This window comes from Pelophylax lessonae (genome assembly GCF_965119305.1).
Source record: "Pelophylax lessonae genome assembly, chromosome: 2".
In the NCBI taxonomy this organism is placed as follows: Eukaryota; Metazoa; Chordata; class Amphibia; order Anura; family Ranidae; genus Pelophylax; species Pelophylax lessonae.
This window is the reverse complement of record NC_138769.1, coordinates 528,764,359-528,782,880: the sequence shown is the minus strand read 5'-3', so window position 1 is coordinate 528,782,880 and position 18,522 is coordinate 528,764,359. Positions and strand designations below refer to the sequence as shown.

At 44.6% G+C, this 18,522-nt stretch overlaps 1 protein-coding gene across 1 annotated transcript in view; it reads right to left on the bottom strand.

Annotated features, from left to right (window-relative positions):
- DIAPH3 (diaphanous related formin 3) overlaps positions 1–18,522 on the bottom strand; it is a 1,357,913-nt gene that overhangs the window by 361,023 nt on the left and 978,368 nt on the right. The window contains exon 24 of the mRNA XM_082245041.1: positions 8,844–9,009. Coding sequence (XP_082101167.1) covers positions 8,844–9,009 — 166 coding nt within the window. The remainder of the gene's footprint in view (positions 1–8,843; positions 9,010–18,522) is intronic.

Here is an 18,522-nt window from a genome sequence, read left to right as displayed (position 1 = left end):
AACCCATCTCTGATGTTACTCTTAAAGATATGCTCTTGTCTCTGAGAGCCTCCTTACAATCTGACCTACTGCAAGGCATTAATCAATGCAGATCAGAAGTGCGGGTTCTCGACACCAGAGTTTCCAGAATGGAGGAACAGATCTCTGATTGTTCCCATTCTTTTAATGCTATGGTGGATGCCCACGACACACACTCTGGGGAGATTCAATGGTTAAAACCTAAGGATCTGGAAGACCGTTCTCGCCGGAACAATCTTAAAGTGAGAGGCATTTCGGAATCCATCAGCCAAGCACAACTGCCTCACTATGTCAAGGACATTTTCAAGACTGCCATTCCTGCCCAATCTGCTTCTGACCTAACTATCGACCGCATCCACCGCATACCGAAGCCGTCACACTTATCCAAGGACACACCCAGAGATGTACTCGTGAGCATCCATTTCTTTCAAGTGAAAGAAAAAAATACTTGACACATTCAGGAAAACGGACTCCCTTCCAGAAAATTTGAGAATCCTCCAAGTCTTTCCGGATTACTCGCAACATACCATGCATCAACGTCAAAACCTTGCAACGGTCACCAAGACCCTGCGTAACCACAATGTTTCCTATAAACGGAAGTACCCAGCAACTTTAATAGTCTCCCATGACGGCTCCTCCTACATGATTAGATCTCTGGATGAAGGTATTGCCCTCCTAAAAACCTGGAATATCTTGCCGCAGTCACCACCCCCGCCTGAACTACTCCATCACTGTAACCTGCCAGCGACGAGCCCCATGGCCCCCCAAGGGCGGCCTCTCACCCTACCTGAGGCACCTTGAACATCCTCAACGTACCAGAACCAGCTACACATGATTCCTGGTCTCCTGCTTCCTAAGTCCTAGACACTTGACTTGTTTAGGAGCACCTCTGCAAGCCCTATTTTTTAGGGTCTTCACCTTTTTAGGCCTCCTGGTTGAGGCTTTTCCCCTTATCTTTTGCCTTTTTGTTTTTCTTTTTTTGGGTTACGCACCTACCTTCCTACATCTCCAGCTCCACCCTCCAGGGAGCTGCACCTTAACTGCACCGTCGACATCTGCCACATGGTTCCTGTATCATTTTCCCTTGTATTCTTCGGACTCTGCTTTTTCCTTCAAATGCCGACTGCTCATCGAGACCTTTGTGAACTTGGCCCTCGTTCTAAGACGTCTCCACATAGCCACATCATTCAAAACAACCGACGCTCCGATGGGACTTAAAATCCTTACATTGAACACTAATGGTCTCAACCATCCGGTCAAGCGCAGAAATATATGGAAGGAAGGGGCGAAACATGGTGCTGATATTTTGACGATACAAAAAACACACTTCCAAAAAGACGCTACCCCGCGTTGTGAACACCCCACATATCCTCCTGTCTTCCTGTCCTTGGCCCCTGTCAAGAAGAGAGGTATTCTCCTAGCCATTAGAGACTCTATGAACTTTGAGCTACATGAATCCCACGTTGACGACGATGGTAGATATGTAATACAGACCTGCTCACAGATATAGAAATACGGGGCAACTTAGGAAACAGTGACCATAGGTCAATTAGTTTCAGTATTAATTATAGTAATAGGAAACACAAGGGCAATATAAGGACACTGAATTTCAAAAGAGCCAATTTCCCAAAACTGCGCTCTCTGCTAGAAAATATCAAATGGGATAGAACCCTGGGAACAAAGAACACGGATGAAAAATGGGAGCGCTTCAAAGGCATACTTAACAAAGGGATTGACCAGTGCATTCCAAAGGGAAAGAAATTTAAAAGAGCAAAACTAAACCCTGGGTGGCTAAACTCCAACATAACAATGCATATTAATGCTAAAGGAAAGGCCTTCAAAAAATACAAGACTGAGGGGTCATTGGCAGCATTCAAGCATTACAAAGAGTGTAATAAGAAATGTAAAGACAAAATCAGGGCGGCTAAAATAGAACACGAGAGACATATAGCGGAAGAGAGTAAAAAGAACCCTAAGAAATTCTTTAAGTATATAAACAGTAAGAAAGCGAGGCCAGAACACACTGGCCCCATAAAAGACGATAAGGGAGTTTTGGCCACAGAGGACAGGGAAAAGGCGGTAGTGTTAAATAATGTCTTGTAAAAGCCTCACAAGCTTTTGGCACCAGGTATTTAAACTTATATCCTCAGTTACTGGTTTCCTTTCTGCACCCTGCACTGGCCCTACTAAATCTGCAAATAGATAATTTCCCCTCACACTTCAGAGTCATAGTGACCCACATCCTCCTAGATTCTAGGGTTCAAATCACTAAAAAGTGGAAATCAACCTCTATCCCCAATCTTTCAGAGGTTATCACCTACGTAAATTACACGTATGAACATGAACGTCTTAGACTGAATAAAGTGTCATTTCAACATTCTTGGAAATCGTGGCTACCATGGATAGCTAAGTGATTGTTCTCTCTTATGATTATTATTGTATACACTGCATGCAGTTACCAGTGTTCTTGTATGTAACCCCCCCCCCATGCCTATCCTTACCTACCTATTTGCTTATCCTACTTACCTGTTATTGGTTTTGTTGTTAATCCTTTTCAAAACTCAATAAAAATTTAATTAAAAAAAAAAACACAAAAAACAAAGTTAAACACTGTTTTGCCGATTTTTAGACAGAATATATTATGTAATATATTATGTGTGACCGACTCCCTTGTCATAGGCAGGTGGCTGGATAAAAGCTCCCTGCGCCTGCTGTCACTTATGCTGGTCATACAAAAACAATGTCTTCCTTAAAAAAAAAAAAAAATAATAATTCTAAGAACATTCGTTCAATTTTCTAATCATTAGTAGGGTCAAATTGACATCCATTTTCAACCACAGTGATGGGAAAATTTAAAGGAGCAGAATAGAAAACTTCTTGGTCAAAGGAATTTTCAGACAGTGTATATGGTTTTCGTTCAGAAAACTGAATTTTTGACTTACCGTAAAATCCTTTTCTCTTAAGCTCATTGACAGACGCAGGATTCATATCTTGATATCTGTAGGGTATTGCTGCCCCCTACAGGAGTAGGACACTAGGCAGAAAAAAGTTCTGGCTACACCTATTGGCAGTCACAGGGGTATACCCTCTCTCGCCCTGCTATAGGATGTCAGTTTTGTAACAAAGCAGGGTCAGAGAAATCATACCAACCCAACTCAAACATAGAGGGGCGGGTACTGCGTCTATCAATGAGCTTAAGAGAAAAGGATTTTACAGTAAGTCAAAAATCCAGTTTTCTCTGTCGCTCATTGACAGACGCAGGATTCATATCTTGATATCCGTAGGGACGTCCCAAACCAGTGCCATAAATGAGGGGTGGGACAGCAGAAGAAAAACATTCCATGAGGCCAAAAACAGAGCCAACCAGAAAGAACAGAGAACTCATCGAAACAAGAAGATGAGACCAGTGAACCAGGCAAAGCCTGATCGCTCTCAGTTCCAATACATTTATCGGCAACCTGGATTCTTCCAGGGTCCAGAGACCCTGAGCAGAAAACCTGCCGAGAACCCCTCCCCACCCGGATAGACTGGCATCCGTGGTGACAATCGTCCAATAGATTGGAAGAAATGACTTCCCCTGACAGAGCATCGGAGACCGAAGCCACCAAATCAGGGACTCCCTGGTCCGCTCGCTGAGCCGGATCTGATTGTCCAGGGAATTGGGATTCCTGTTCCATTTGAGAAGGATCTCCCTTTGGAGGGTCTTCGTATGAAACTGAGCAAAAGGTACTGCCTTGAAAGACGCCACCATCAGTCCCAGAACCCTCATGCAGGTCTGAAGGGACGACCATTTGGCGGATAGCAACAGCTGAGTCACTAATTGTATTTTCTGGAGTTTTTCTGCAGGGAGAAACACCTTGGCCAAGGACGCATCCAAAATCAGGCCCAGATAGTCCAGTCTCCTGGAGGGAACAAGGGATGACTTCTGCAGGTTCACAAGCCACACAAACTCTTCCAAAGAGGTCATGGCGATCTCCAAATTTCACAACAGAGCCTGTGGAGACTCCGCACGGAGGAGTAGGTCGTTCAGGTAGCCCAGGACCGATATGCCCCTTTGCCGCAACAGCGCCAGAACCGGAGCCAAAACCTTTGTGAAGACCCGGGGAGCAGAGACGAGACCAAAGGGTAACGCCACAAACTGATAATGATCCTCTCCCACCGCAAAGCGCAGAAAACGTTGGTGTCCTGCGTAAATGGGAATGTGAAGGTAGGCATCCTTGATCTCTATGGAGGCCAGAAAGTCCGCCTGATGCAGGGAAGCCACCACCGTGCGAATGGACTCCATCTTGAATGTTTGCACCCGGACAAAAAAATTGAGCGCCTTTAAGTCCAGAATTGGATTCACCTTGCCCTCCTTCCTGGTCACTGTGTACAGATTTGAGTAAAAGCCCCGAAAACGTTCCCCACAGGGAACCGGAACTATTACTCCCTGTTGTACCAAGTCCTGTACTGCCCCCAACAGAGCCCTTAGTCGATCTGGGGACAGTCGCACATTGGAAGGAAAGAACCTTACCGGTGAAACTGACCGAAACTCAATCTTGTATCCTGACCATATGACCTCGTGAACCCATTTGTCTTGAATCCTGGAGAGCCACGGATCCGGGAACCGGCAAAAATGTCCCCCCACCCCTGACATGGGTGGGGGCGCACCTTTAGGCCCAGGCGGACTTGTCCTCCGGTCTGGAGGAACCGGATTTCTGCTTACCAGACCAGGGTCACTTGGAACCCCCCGAGGGGGCCTTGAAGGGCTTCGCCTTGTCGCCCGCCCCGGAGGAACGAAAAAACTTCTTGTGGGCTGAAAAGGAGGGTCCCCGTCTGCAACAAGGTTCCTTACCCTTGGCAGCCTGTGGGAGAAAGGTGCTCTTGCCCCCCCGTGAGACCTTTGATATCATCATCCAAGGTAGCACCAAACAGGCGATCCCCTGAAAAGGGAGACAAGTCAAGGCTTTTTTAGAAGCCTGATCCGCCAACCAGCACTTCAACCATAGCATGCGCCGGAGGACCACCACCGAACACGACAAACGTCCCAGCAGTGGAGCAGTATCCAGTGCGGCGTCACAGGCAAAATGCAGCCCCTGCATTATCTGGTCCAGCAACTCCCCTCAAGGTCATGGCGTAACAACTTGGCCCATTCCGTCAATGTTTGCGAAACCAGAGCAATGGTAAACACTGGTCTGAAAGCCGACCCCGCCAGGGAGAACAAAGTGCGGGACACAGACTCCGCCCTACGATCAACCGGATCCCTAAAGGATGGGGAATCCTCCACCGGGATCACAGTACCCTTATTTAGCCTGGAGACCGGCGGATCCACCGAAGGCGGCACCGTCCATTTCTTAAGGAGGGACTCTTTAAACAGGTAGCGCCTAGCAATCCGCTTAGGCATCCCAGGGGGGTGTTTCGGATGATCCCACTCTTTCTTAATGATATTGTCAAAGCATGCGGGAAAAGGAGGGCTTGCGAGTGCCAAACGCAACCTGTGTATCAGTCGCAGCGGCAGCTGCATCCTCCAGCTTTAGGGTCTCCCGGACAGACACAACCAGCGCGTCCACCAGCGCCTTGTCTTGCGCGGCAGCGGAGGCAGAAAGGTCGTCTTCACTATCAGAGGAGACGGGGCGCGAGACAGCAGTCCCAGAGGGGAGACCTGCGTCAGCAGGGACTGGCTCAGATTCAGAATCTGAGGCATCAGACGAGACAGGGGTAGGCAGAGGTCGTTTTTTAGCCCCCTGCCCCTGAAAGGCCACCTCCACCCGGGACACAAAGGACTCCAGGACCGCCAAAGTGCATCAATGGTGAGCTGGGAACCGGAGGGCCCTGAGGCCACCTCAAGGGGATTAGGTGGGGACACATGTGCAGCAGGGTCCATGATACACCAGAGGAACCCGTCAGCAAACTTTGACAAAACTGAACTTTTTTTATATAAATGTCTCCCAGCGCTACAGCGCCCCCCAGTGGCCAGGCAGCGTGCCTAGGGACCCCCACAGAGAGAGAAAGAGACCCCCAAAGGCTCACCACCCACAGGAAAATGCACCAGAAGTCCCAGATGTCTGCTCAGCAGCGCTGTCTTCAGCAAAATAAAGGCCTGTAGAGCGATGTTCCCGTGTCCAGGGAGGGGCTCCGCCCCCTCACACGCCCCCGCACCGTCGGGACCCCCCACCCCCTTAGCGGCTTGCATGAGCACATGAGCAGCCAGCCACCCCACACATTGCGACAGATACCCCCCCAGGGGGAGGGAGGGGGGAAGAGGGGCACCACAGGTGGGGGGTGCACAGAGGAACAGAGGGGAACCAAGAGAAATGGGGGTCCGACTGTCCCAGGGAGGGGCCCGTGTCCATCCTAGAGCCTGGCATGAGGAAAAGAGGGGGAACATTTACTCACCATACCGAAACAGTGCGGGCGCCACTCCTGACAAAACCCCTCGCCGCCACAGTGGGGGGGGGATGTTGGCCAAAAGGAACGCTGCGATTCGGTCGCAGACCGGTCGTATGTGACCAGGCAGGACGTTTAACCCGCGGGCCAGTCCCCGTCCAGTGGGACTATGTCGCGGCCGACCAAGCGCTGAGCTAGGGTCTGCACGCGCTCGTAGGCCGGCTGGGGTGACCACTGGATCTCAACATCCAGTCCGTCGCCCAGATCCGGCATAATTGCTTGTAGATCTCACAGGAACAATCCGGAGAAAAAAGCTAGCTAAAAAAAGAATTACTAAAAAAGCTTGCCAGGACCAGAGATCCCAGCAAGGAACTTGGGTCCTTACACCTGACTAGGCAGAAAAAACTGACATCCTATAGCAGGGAGAGAGAGGGTATACCCCCTGGGACTTCCCATAGGTGCAGCCAGAACGTTTTTTCTGCCTAGTGTCCTACTCCTGTAGGGGGCAGCAATACCCTACGGATATCAAGATATGAATCCTGCGTCTGTCAATGAGCGACAGAGAAATGACATTCATTTTAAAGACGAATGTTAAAAGCAAGTGAAATTTTAAAATTACATTCTTTCAATCAGCAGATGTACAAAGATTTTTCATATAAATATTCTCGTTCGAAAATGGATATGCGCATGGCCAGCAAAAGGCTCGATTCACACCTATGCAGTTTGCTTTTGATCCTTATCTGCAGTGCTTTTTGATGTGCGTTTTGCATTTTGCACACACAATTATGCGGAAAATCGGGGAAGAACACTATATGCTTTTCTGCAGCTTCTTTATTGAACCAAAAAAAGCACCATTTTGCATTGAAAAAAGTCATTGACCCTTTCCAAATACGCAACAGCTAACAAAAAGCTAAGATGTGAACATGTCCCATAAGAAACCATGTTAAATGAACTGTAGTGCTTTTCTGCAAAAAGCAACAAAAAAAAACACATAGGTGTGAACCAGGCGTAAGATGTTTAGTAGCAGCAACACAATTTTTTTTTTATCACCTGTCATAATAGGGTTAAAAAAAAAATAAAATTAGCCCTTTATAGTACAAAAAGAGCAGATAAACACTACTATAAGGGGTTTGTTCATATTGTAAAACAGTGAAAGTAATAATATAGATTACTTAGATCAAATATATATATATAAAATAAATACACCCAGAAGTAAGATATATGAGATATATTAGCATTTTAACTAGGAGTCAGACATGAAGCCATATGAAGGGTGGAAGGGAGATATATACCTGTAAATCTTTTAGATCAAAGTAGTTTTAAAAGCTGAGACTTTTTTTCTCATGGTTATAATCATTTTAAATACAATGCACAATACTGGTAAAAGTTTACTTTAAATGTAATTGTAATGCCTTATATGACCTCCAGTCTATTAGTCTCCATCTTCTCTGGGTTCAGATGCTGATCTTTCCTGCACAGTCTTTAAAGTGATTTTTTTGTTTTAAACAACAAACATGGTATACTTACCTGCTCTGTGTAACGGTTTTGCACAGAGCAGCCCTGATTCTTCTCTTCCTGGGTCCCCCACTGACTCTTATAGCTCGTCCTGCCTTAAGAGGGCCCCAATAACAAACTGCAAACTATAGTATAGAGAGTGCACCCCATAGCAAAGTAAAAAAAAAAATAACTTCTGCCTTTGGAACCATTCACTTTCTGCCCAGGACTACATATCCCATGAGGCATTGCTCCTCACACATTCACAATTACTCAGGCACTTACTGACATATCTGGCGGGTGTTCTGAGCTATATATGTGCTGCACTATATTTCCTGATATGTAAACAATACATACTGTATGCACGGCAACTAATCAATTATGCAAATAGTTGACAACTATTTTCATAATCGATTAGTTGTTGATTAATCAATTAGTTGTTTCAGCCCTACTTTAAAGTTCTAACCATAGCCATAACGACTTACTTTATTTGTTGTTTCTTCTAAATTGATCTTTGCATATTGTTTTTGTATTTTAAAAATCTCAACAAATAATAGGCTTTTTCTGTGAGCAACAAATGATTTGGAAGTGTTGATTTTTCTTCTATGTTATATGTATTATGAAGATTACATCTCATGATAGCATAGTTGATAGCATTTTTGTATTTAAGGGTACTTCATGTCTACAATGTTAATACATATCCTTCAAGCTCAACTGCATTGAGAAACTTCCCTAAGGTATGTGAAGGTGTGACCTCAAATAAACAAGTTCAGGAATTTCTCTGTTGGGAAAACCAGCAGGTATTACTGTTCTTTTTTTTTTTTAATGCTTTATAAACACTCGCCAAATGTAATGCTCTTGGGCTCTTCAAAGCATTACAAATGCCCATCTGTATTGGACCCAAGGAATAATGGGGGTTTGTAGGAAAAATAACAGCTAAAAAATAAAATACCAATAGTACATACCAGAAACGATATCCTAAAGTTATTCAGATCTGTAAAAAATTCTTCCACAGAAATCTTCTTTGCATCAAGTACATAATACTCCATAAGACTTCGATAAAGCTTCTCCATGTTTTCAAACATACGAGACAGTTTCTTATAATGTTCTCTTGCAGTCACTACAAAACTGTTAATTGTTGTTAAGGTAGATTTAACAGAAATAGGATGCAATGACAGACAGATAATAGGGCTAAGTTTCAATTATTTTTAATATTTTAAGTTTAAGTTGGTTTTACAGTCTGGCATGTGTTGCGATGTTGGTGACACAAAAGTGCTGGTGTCACTGGCACCCTAGTCAATTCCCCCGTAACAAAGCAGTGATCATGCACACCCAAGATGAGAATCATCAGGTTCAAGTCAAAACAGAACCATACCAGACTTTAAAAATACACTGTTATTGGTTTTCCTCCCCAGTAAACCAACTATGTAGCTCTCTTGCCATATTGATGGTATATTCATACTGCCAAGCACCCAGTGTTAAATGTTTTTTGACTACACCTAGTCCCTTAATTCCTTTTTTTTCTGGTGCTAGAATAGGGTATAAGAATTTAGTAATGCCCACACCTGACACCCACCCATCTTTCAGAGGTGTTACACTCTTTCAGTTGTGATTTCCAATCATCTGTTCAATCTGCATGACGTAAAATATATCAAAACAACCTGACACCATCACCTATCATTGTTATTAAACATCAGTTGTAAGAAGTCAATGTGTGATTGATATAGCTAGTAGAAAATGGCAAAAATTGATAGTTTTGGGGTGTATTAGCCCTATTACATTAAATCATATATTACAAACATGTAAAACATCCTGCTTCATAATCTGGAGTAAACATATGGATACCTTGGACAGCAGAGTTAAGCCTCATAGGGGAACAATTACTAGTTGCTGAGGGAATTTAAAGTAATATTTACTATATATGGATGGAACACATGTTAAATATTTGTTATATTATGCTTACACCTACTCTAATTATGATTTTACCAGTGAAGATTATTCTTTCTGTTACCTTAGAACCTAGCAACCAATAATGTATCATCCAGGATGCTAATCTTTTTTTCTTGTAAGTTCCTTCTTTTTAGTTTAGATATTCACAAAGCTTTTTAAAGCATCTCTTGGCAATATGGCAATGATTTACAAAAACTGGAGAGTGCGAGATCTGGTGTAACTTTGCAGGGTAGCCAATAAGCATCTAACTTCATCTTTTTCAATTAAGCTTTGGAAAAAAAAAAGAAAAAGAAAACTGGAAGCAGATTGGTTTCTATGCAGAGCTGCCACACATTTTGCACTCTCCAGCTTTAGTAAATCAACCCCTACAAGTAACTCCTTTTACACGTTATGGTATCTAGGGTGAATTTGCACATGGCTTCCAAGCCCTCTATCACAATCCTAGAACCCATATTAAATTACCTGGTTGTAACTCAGGGTTTTTCCCGCTTGGTAGGGGCACGAAGCACCTTAGGCCACAGCTATTGTACACCATCCAGATATTTTTTGTTATGCCAAGGGTCCCACCAATTTTAAACTATGCATGTCTGTGGATGACGTGCTTTTGTTTCTATCTCTGCTAAATTTTCTTGGAGGTTCTCTCTAACTTTGCTACGCTGACAGGCCTCTCAGGTAATTTATCCAAATCTGCAGCCTTGCCTATATATTTTGCAGCTTTTGAGCTGGATGCCCCCCAGAGTAACCTTCCCCTTTATTTGGTCTTCCACAAGTATTTCCTATTTGGGCATTACCCTTATAACTACCTTTCAATTATTATCAAAGAGAAAAGAGGGTGCCACTCAACAACTGCATTAGTATTGTATATGAATGTGTCTCTGCAGCCACGTCCACCTGAAATGTTTCACCCTATTCACCGTGAGAAGGGTAAAACATGTCAGGGGGAAATGGCTGGAGCTACAATGGCCGAGTCCACATTTATCTACATACTAATGCACTAGGTTGGTAAGCAGAGCCGCTTTTCGCCCTATGAACTTATTCCTCTGAATGGTGCACTGAAACCAGCTCCTTTTCACTGCAACCAGCGGGGAGATCTCTGTCTCAGCTTAGAGTGGCACTGTAATTTTCATTTGGATACCTTTCAATCATTGTTTGCCAGTAACTGCCCCCCTAGTCTGTAGAATTAAAAAGTTGCTCAAAACTTTTTCCTCTTTCTACCTGTAGTTTTTAGGTAGGGTCATTGCTAAAATGGCCATACTTCAAAATGACTATCTTTTTAGGTCCCTCATATTATTTATCCCTAAATCCTATTTATAAAACTCCAAATTGATCCTAATAAATTTGTCTGGCAAGGGAAACCCCAGATTCTCTAGGGTGATTTTATACAGGTTCTAAAAACAGGGAGTCATAGGTCTTCCTCTGATGTGTTTTTATTATCTAGCATTTAGACTAGCTCAATTGGCCCAATGAAATATTAAGAACTGAAAAAGTTGCCTGGATTTGAACAGGCCTCCTCTATAATACTGTTATCTACCTGGAATACTATGGTCTTCCTTTTTATCCCCCCCAAAGAGATTTATATTTGTAATACTTTGGTAGCTCAATCTCTGAAACTTTGGACCAACATAAAAGTAAACTGTCTTTGCTATCTAAGAGCTCACCCTGGACCTCTTTCTAGGTCAACCCAAATTTAAACATGCCTTTTGTCACCCTAATAGTTTTAACGGTGGAGGGATCATGAAATTGCCAACGTATCTGTTTTTCAGGAAGGGTGAGCTTTATTTCTCTTTTCCCAACTTTAGGCCCAGAAGGTGGTCCCTCCCTCAGAATTCTACCGTTGTTTGTATTCAATTATATTGCCAATGTAATTTCTGCCCTCATTTTGAAAAGTGCTGCACAAACTGTTGGAACTATATAAATCCTGTATAATAATAATGTGCTAATTTCTCACTTTTTTTGTACTCCTAATGCCCCTTGTCCTTTGGCCTGCCACACATCTTTTAAATGTATCTGTCATAACACTCCCAGCAGGAAGGGGCTTATTTCTGTTATATCGCAGTATTTTCTCAACGGGTGATCCAGATAAATGGTCATATATGTCCCTCTGGGGGGGCTGAATGGGGGGTGCAGCACACAGAGCAAGAGTGGGAGGCCATGCATCTTACTACTCACAAAACAGCATTAAAGCTTTTTACTCTATGGAATTATACCCCATTACATTTAAACAGCATTTATCCACAGGTTTCTCCCTTTTGTTTCCGTGGCTGCTCCTCTCCAGTCTTGTTTCTTCATGTATTTTGGGTGTGTGAGAAATTAACTCCTTCATGGAGAGAGAGGTTTTCTATGGTGAACATGCTTTGTGGGTAAACAAGTTATTTTAACATATGAGCATTGTCTCCTTTTTACCAGCATCCCTGATCTTTCTAGTCACTCTGCTAGACTGGTTCATACCGTCTATATGGCTGTTGCATTTGATATTCTCGTATAACATTTGTATATATTTTTGCTCGGCTTGGTGAAAATTTGGTTCAGTTTGTGCATTATTCTACAGCTGACTATTTTTAATGGTCTATGTAAAATGTTTCCATGGATTGATCCTTTGAATTGTCAAGCTTTTTCAATTAAAGTTTAACAAAAAATAAATATTTTTTGTAGGGAAATCATTTTTAGGATTTTTCTTCAGTTGCAATTATTAAAAAGCCAGCAATAAATATAAAAGGTCAAAAAGGAACAGAAAATGCTTTCAAATACCATTTACAGTTTAACATAAAACTAAAGGTGAAATATAACTTATTACAAAGAGTAAAAATGGATTTTTGTAAAATCTTACCGTAAAATCCTTTTCTCTTAGCTCATCGACAGACGTAGTCCTCGGTGATACACCACCTTCGGGTTATGTTACCTCCGCAGGAGCAGGACTAGACAGGAAATTAAAAAGCTCTGGCCACACCCTAGGGGCAGTCCCAGAGGGTATATCCTCTCTCTCTCTGCCTCAGCAAATCAGTTATGTGAAAAAGCAGTGCTTAGAGAATTTAACCCAACCCAACTCCAAAACAGAGGGGCGGGGACTACGTCTGTCGATGAGCTAAGAGAAAAGGATTTTACGGTAAGATTTTACAAAAATCCATTTTTCTCTAGCGCTCATCGACAGACGTAGTCCTCGGTGATACACCACCTTCGGGACGTCCCAGAGCAGTATCACAACTGAGGGGTGGGAAAATGGAAATCAAATCCCAATCTAGAAGGCCCAACCGGTGCCAACTAGAAGTTTACAATGCTCATCCTTAATGATGAGACTCAACCAAAAAAAGAGAAAACAATTTTTTTTTTTTTTTTTCAAACAGAAAAAAACCCTCGAGGTAGACCACCGGTCTCCTCAAATTGCGGCCTGCAAAACCTTGCGGCCAAATGAGGCATCCGCCGATGCCATCACATCAATTTTATAGAATTTTGTAAAGGTATGTACCGACGACCAGGTGGCCGCCTTACATACCTGGACCACTGACGCCTGATGGCGAAAGGCCCAGGAAGTACTGAGCGCTCGAGTGGAGTGCGCCCTAACAGGGAACGGAGGACTCTGACCCTTAATAGAATAAGCCTGTACCACCGTTTGTCTAATCCTTTTGGCAATGGTCGCGGCAGATGCAGGCAAACCCTTTCTGGGGCCATCCGTGATCACAAAAAGTGAATCCGTCTTACGGAATGATTCCGTAGCTTTCAGGTATACCCTGATTGCCCGAACCACATCTAAGGAATGCAACGCATGTTCCCGATGATGCTTGGGCTGAGGACACAAGGAAGGTAGTACAATATCTTCATTCAGATGAAAATCTGAAACCACCTTGGGAAGAAAAGATGGCTTAGGATGAAGTACTACCTTATCCCTATGAATCACTAGGTATGGTGACTGGCATGATAATGCAGCCAGTTCTGACACCCTGCGAGCAGAAGTAATAGCCACCAAGAAGGCCACCTTCTGGGATAGAGTAAGCAAGGGAATCTCCCTGATGTTTTTAAAGGGAGGTTTCTGTAGAACCGACAAAACCAAATTAAGATCCCAGGGCGGTAAGGGCGCGCGGACTGGAGGAGCCAGGTGCCGCACCCCCTGGATGAAATTCCGCACCAAGGATTTGGTAGCTAAAGGCTTCTGAAAGAAGATTGCTAATGCTGAAACTTGACCCTTGATGGTGCTCAAGGCTAGCTTCTGCTCAACCCCTTGTTGCAAAAAGGCCAATATTCGAGTCACCGAATAGGTACGTGGAGGAAATCCTAAAGATTCGCACCACGCAATATAAGTCTTCCATGTGTGATAATAGACTTTGCTGGAAGTCGCTTTCCTTGCTTTAATAAGGGTAGGAATGACTGAAGTAGACAAACCTCTGTCCTTCAGTACTTGGGTCTCAATGGCCAGGCCATTAAAACCAGCGACTGTAAAGCACGAAGGTAAATTGGTCCTTGAGACCACAGACACTCCCTGAGACGAAGTTCCCACGGAACGTCTGCGACTAACATGTCCAAGTCGGCCAGGCCGGCTTGAGGAGGCCAGCCTAGAATTTCTAGGACCACTGGCGCTGATTGGGTCTGAACCAGGCGTCCCTAGAGCTATCTGGCCCCGACCATCCGAGAAAGTCTGGTCGTTTTCTGTTCCCACACATTTATCAGATACCTGATAGTTATCAGGAAAGGTGATCTTTTCTGGTTGAACCTCAGGGACCGAAGTCACCCGACTAGAGGCTACTTGGCCTATCTGGTCAACCAGATCCGATTCCTGTGAGGTATCGGGACTAATCTTAGGAAAAGGTAAAGGAAAAGATCTTTTCAGGGAACGGTAACTACCGCTTCCTGTGGTACTTAAATGTTGGAAGGGAAGAATCGCACCGGTAGTAGTGGTTGATGCTCGATCTAATGTCCTGAATACCGGTGAAAACGTCCCCCCACCCTGAAACCGGGTGGGGGCGCACCTTCAGGCTGTGTACTCCTTTGCTTCGGGTTTGGCTGGGTTGGTCCCCTTCTTGAACCCTCCTGGAGGAGTCTTGCCTTTCCCGCTAGTACCAGCCGGGCGCCCTTTATGGGCGGTAAAGAAAGGTCCTCGCTTGTTGCGAGGTCCCTTAGCTTTTGCAGCCTGTGGCAAAAAAGTGCTCTTGCCCCCAGTGGCATCCTTAATGATTTCATCTAGGTTGGCTCCAAATAGACGATTCCCCTGAAAGGGGAGATTGGTCAAGGTCTTTTTGGAACCTAGGTCAGCTGACCAGCATTTTAACCACAGCACACGTCTGAGGATCACTGCTAACTTAGATGCATGCCCTAATAGGGGAGTAGTGTCCAAGGCTGCGTCACAGATAAACCGTAGCCCTTGTATGATCTGTTCCATCAAATCAGATGTCTCCTGGGGAATATCTTTTCCCCTAAGATCTTGGCGTACCATTTTTGCCCATTCCGTAAGTGTCTGGGAAACTAGACCAATAACGATTACTGGTCTAAATGCTGACCCTATCAGAGAAAAGATAGTGCGGGACTCTGCTTCTATCTTTCGATCCACCGGATCCTTAAAGGACGAAGTGTCCTCCACTGGAATAACCGTGGCTTTATTCAGCCTGGAAATAGGCGGATCCACGACTGGTGGAACCGTCCATTTCTTAATGATGGATTCCTCAAACGGATAGCGTCTAGCAATACGCTTGGAAATAGTAAAGGTACGTTTAGAATGCTCCCATTCTCCTTTAATCTGATTACCAAAACATTTAGGTACAGGAAAAGCCTTCGCCGTCTTGATGGGCTTATTAGTCCCAAAAGGCCTCTCTGTTTCAGTTGCCTCTGCCGGTAAAGCCTCAAGTTTTAAGGTTTCTTGCACTGCCACAACTAGTGCGTCCACCAATGCTTCTTCCTGAATTATAGCAAGAGAAGAAGCGTCCTCCTCACTGTCTGAGGGGGCTTTACCTGGGATAACAGCCCTTGCAGAGGAACCTGCAACTGCCGTGACCATATCTGAATCTGAGTCAGAGGTGTCAGATGGTATAGGGGTAGGCGGGGGTCGCTTCCTTGACCCCCGTCCCTGACAGGCCGCCTCCACCCGAGCCACCATAGACTCCAAAATTGCTGTAAATGACTCTATACTCTGTGCACCGGCGGGTCCCGAGGCCCCCTCGAGGGAAACAGGTGGGGGAATATGTGTGGCAGGGTCCATAATAACTCCAGTTACTTCCTGGATAATATAATTCAAAAGTAAAGAAAAAAACTTTTTTTTTTTTTTCTGACCCCCAGCGCCACAAAAAAGCCCCTTAGTGTTACCTGCTTAGGGATCCCTATCGATCGAGAGAGAGAGAGATAGACCCCCAGGCTCACCACTTGATGCTCAGAGTTAAACTGCAACAGCTTACAGCGCTGTCTTGACAAACAGGAAGTCTTTTGGCTGGCTGCCCAGGAAGAAAGGAGGCGGCTCCGCCCCTCTGCACGCCTTCCGGCGCCTCCCCCAAGCTCCACGAGGTGTAGGATCACCTCAAACATGGCCGCCCCCATGCTGGAGACACGAGGCTACGCCAAAATGGCGGCTCGTGCGATCCAGCAAAAAAAATGGCGGCGGCCTAAACTGAATAGCGGTGTGCTGCAGGGCACACAACACTCTCTCTGCATGGGGATATGGCGTGGTTGGCGGTACCGGCCCTGGCGGACCGCGTGGCCGTTCGGGAGGCCTGCTAATAGCTGGAGATCTGATTTGGAAGGCAGTCTACATGTCCGTGGCTTCTGACTGGTAGGTAGCTTATACTTAACCCATAAGATTCCCAGAATGCCACAGATTACATCTTTAAAACATGTATACAATAGATTGTTAGCTCCCAAGCCAAGCCTCCTGGCTTTTGTACACATAAATCACACTCAAAGTAGGAGGATTTGTGACATGTTATAGGATAGAAAGGACTCTTTCTTACCATACAGAGAGGGGCCCGCGTTCACCACAAAACCCGTCAGGGAAAAAGGGGGAACATACTACTCACCATACCGGAACCAGGCGGGCACCAACTCCTGACAGTACCCCTCTCCACCGGGGCGGGAGGGCTGTCGACCGATACGGACGCCGTGACTCATGGTCTTTGGCGTTTCGGCGAGACGTTTAACTCGCGTGGACAGTCCTTTAATGGGACTTTGTCGCGGCCGACCCAGCGCGGAGCTATGGCCTGCACGCGCTCGTAGGCTGAACTGGGGTGACCACCGGATCTCAACATCCAGCCCGTCGCCCAGTTCAGCTTTCTTGCTTGAAGATCTCACAGGAACACTGGAGAAAAAAGCTGTCTGAAAAAATTCTTGCCAGGACCTAAGATCCCAGCAAGGTGTCTAGGTCCTTACTCCTAACTAGACAGAAAATAACTGATTTGCTGAGGCAGAGAGAGAGAGGATATACCCTCTGGGACTGCCCCTAGGGTGTGGCCAGAGCTTTTTAATTTCCTGTCTAGTCCTGCTCCTGCGGAGGTAACATAACCCGAAGGTGGTGTATCACCGAGGACTACGTCTGTCGATGAGCGCTAGAGAAAAGAATATGCAAGTGTGAAATAATTTATAATTTAGTAATTATTATTTTATAATACTGCAAAGAAAAGTACATTAATAGTTTTAAAAGCACATATTTAGCAAAAAGCATTGGATGCTGAGGTATAATTTATAAATAAGAACATAGGTTTGCTGGCATTACACTTACTAATGAACTTCAGTGGTATTAAAACACAAGTTGGCTAAAATGTTTAAACATTCAAACATTTTTGTTTTGAAAGTATTGAAATATGATCATTCCATCACTGGTAATCTAGCTTTCCTGATGAATTTCGCACAAGCCCTTGCATTTGCTTCACAAAGTGCCATTTTACAACTTTTTTTTTTTTTATAGGAATACAATGGAAAAAAGCAGTCATCAGAACCAATCAGAATACTGAGAGGGTTCAGGAATTACAGGGGAAATTACGTTTGGCTTTAGTAAAAATAGATGACCTTGAGAACCATTCAAGGCATTATAATCTTCAGACCAGAGGACTCCCTGAATCAGTTAAGGATACTAATTTGGTGCTCCGTTCTTTTCTTACGGATATTATGCCTGATATTCTGGAAAATTGCCTGGAACTGGATATAGTTTACAAGGCTCTTCAAATGGTCCATCAAGATGTCTATTCAGGAACATTATTGTAAAAACTGGATTTTTGTCTTTTCGTAAAATCCTATTCTCTGGGGTTCACTGACGTACACAGCTCCATGTCTTCAGACCATTGGACTTAATGCTGCTCTCTCTTCAGGAGGAGGACTAGGCGGAAACCTTTTTTGGTTACGCCCCTGGGGCAGTCCCAGAGGGTATACCATCACTTCTTGCTATAGAACTCCAGTTTGTAACAAGAAGTGTCAGAAGAACATATAACATAACCCAACAAAGGAGCAGGTAATGTGTTCATCAGTGAACTTTAGAGAAAATTATTTTACGGTAAGACAAAAATCAATTTTTCTCTTTCGTTCATTGACGGACACAACTCCATGTCTTCATGGAGTGGGAAAAAAAACACAGCAATACACAGAATTCCCAACAAGGCTAAACACAGCCAACCAGGTAAAAACAAGAGCTCAACCAGGAACAACTGGAGCTCACCACCAGGAAAAATGACACCCTCAAGAAGTGGAAGCCTCTGCAATCGCAGCTTGCAAAAATTTGCGGCCAAACGGACA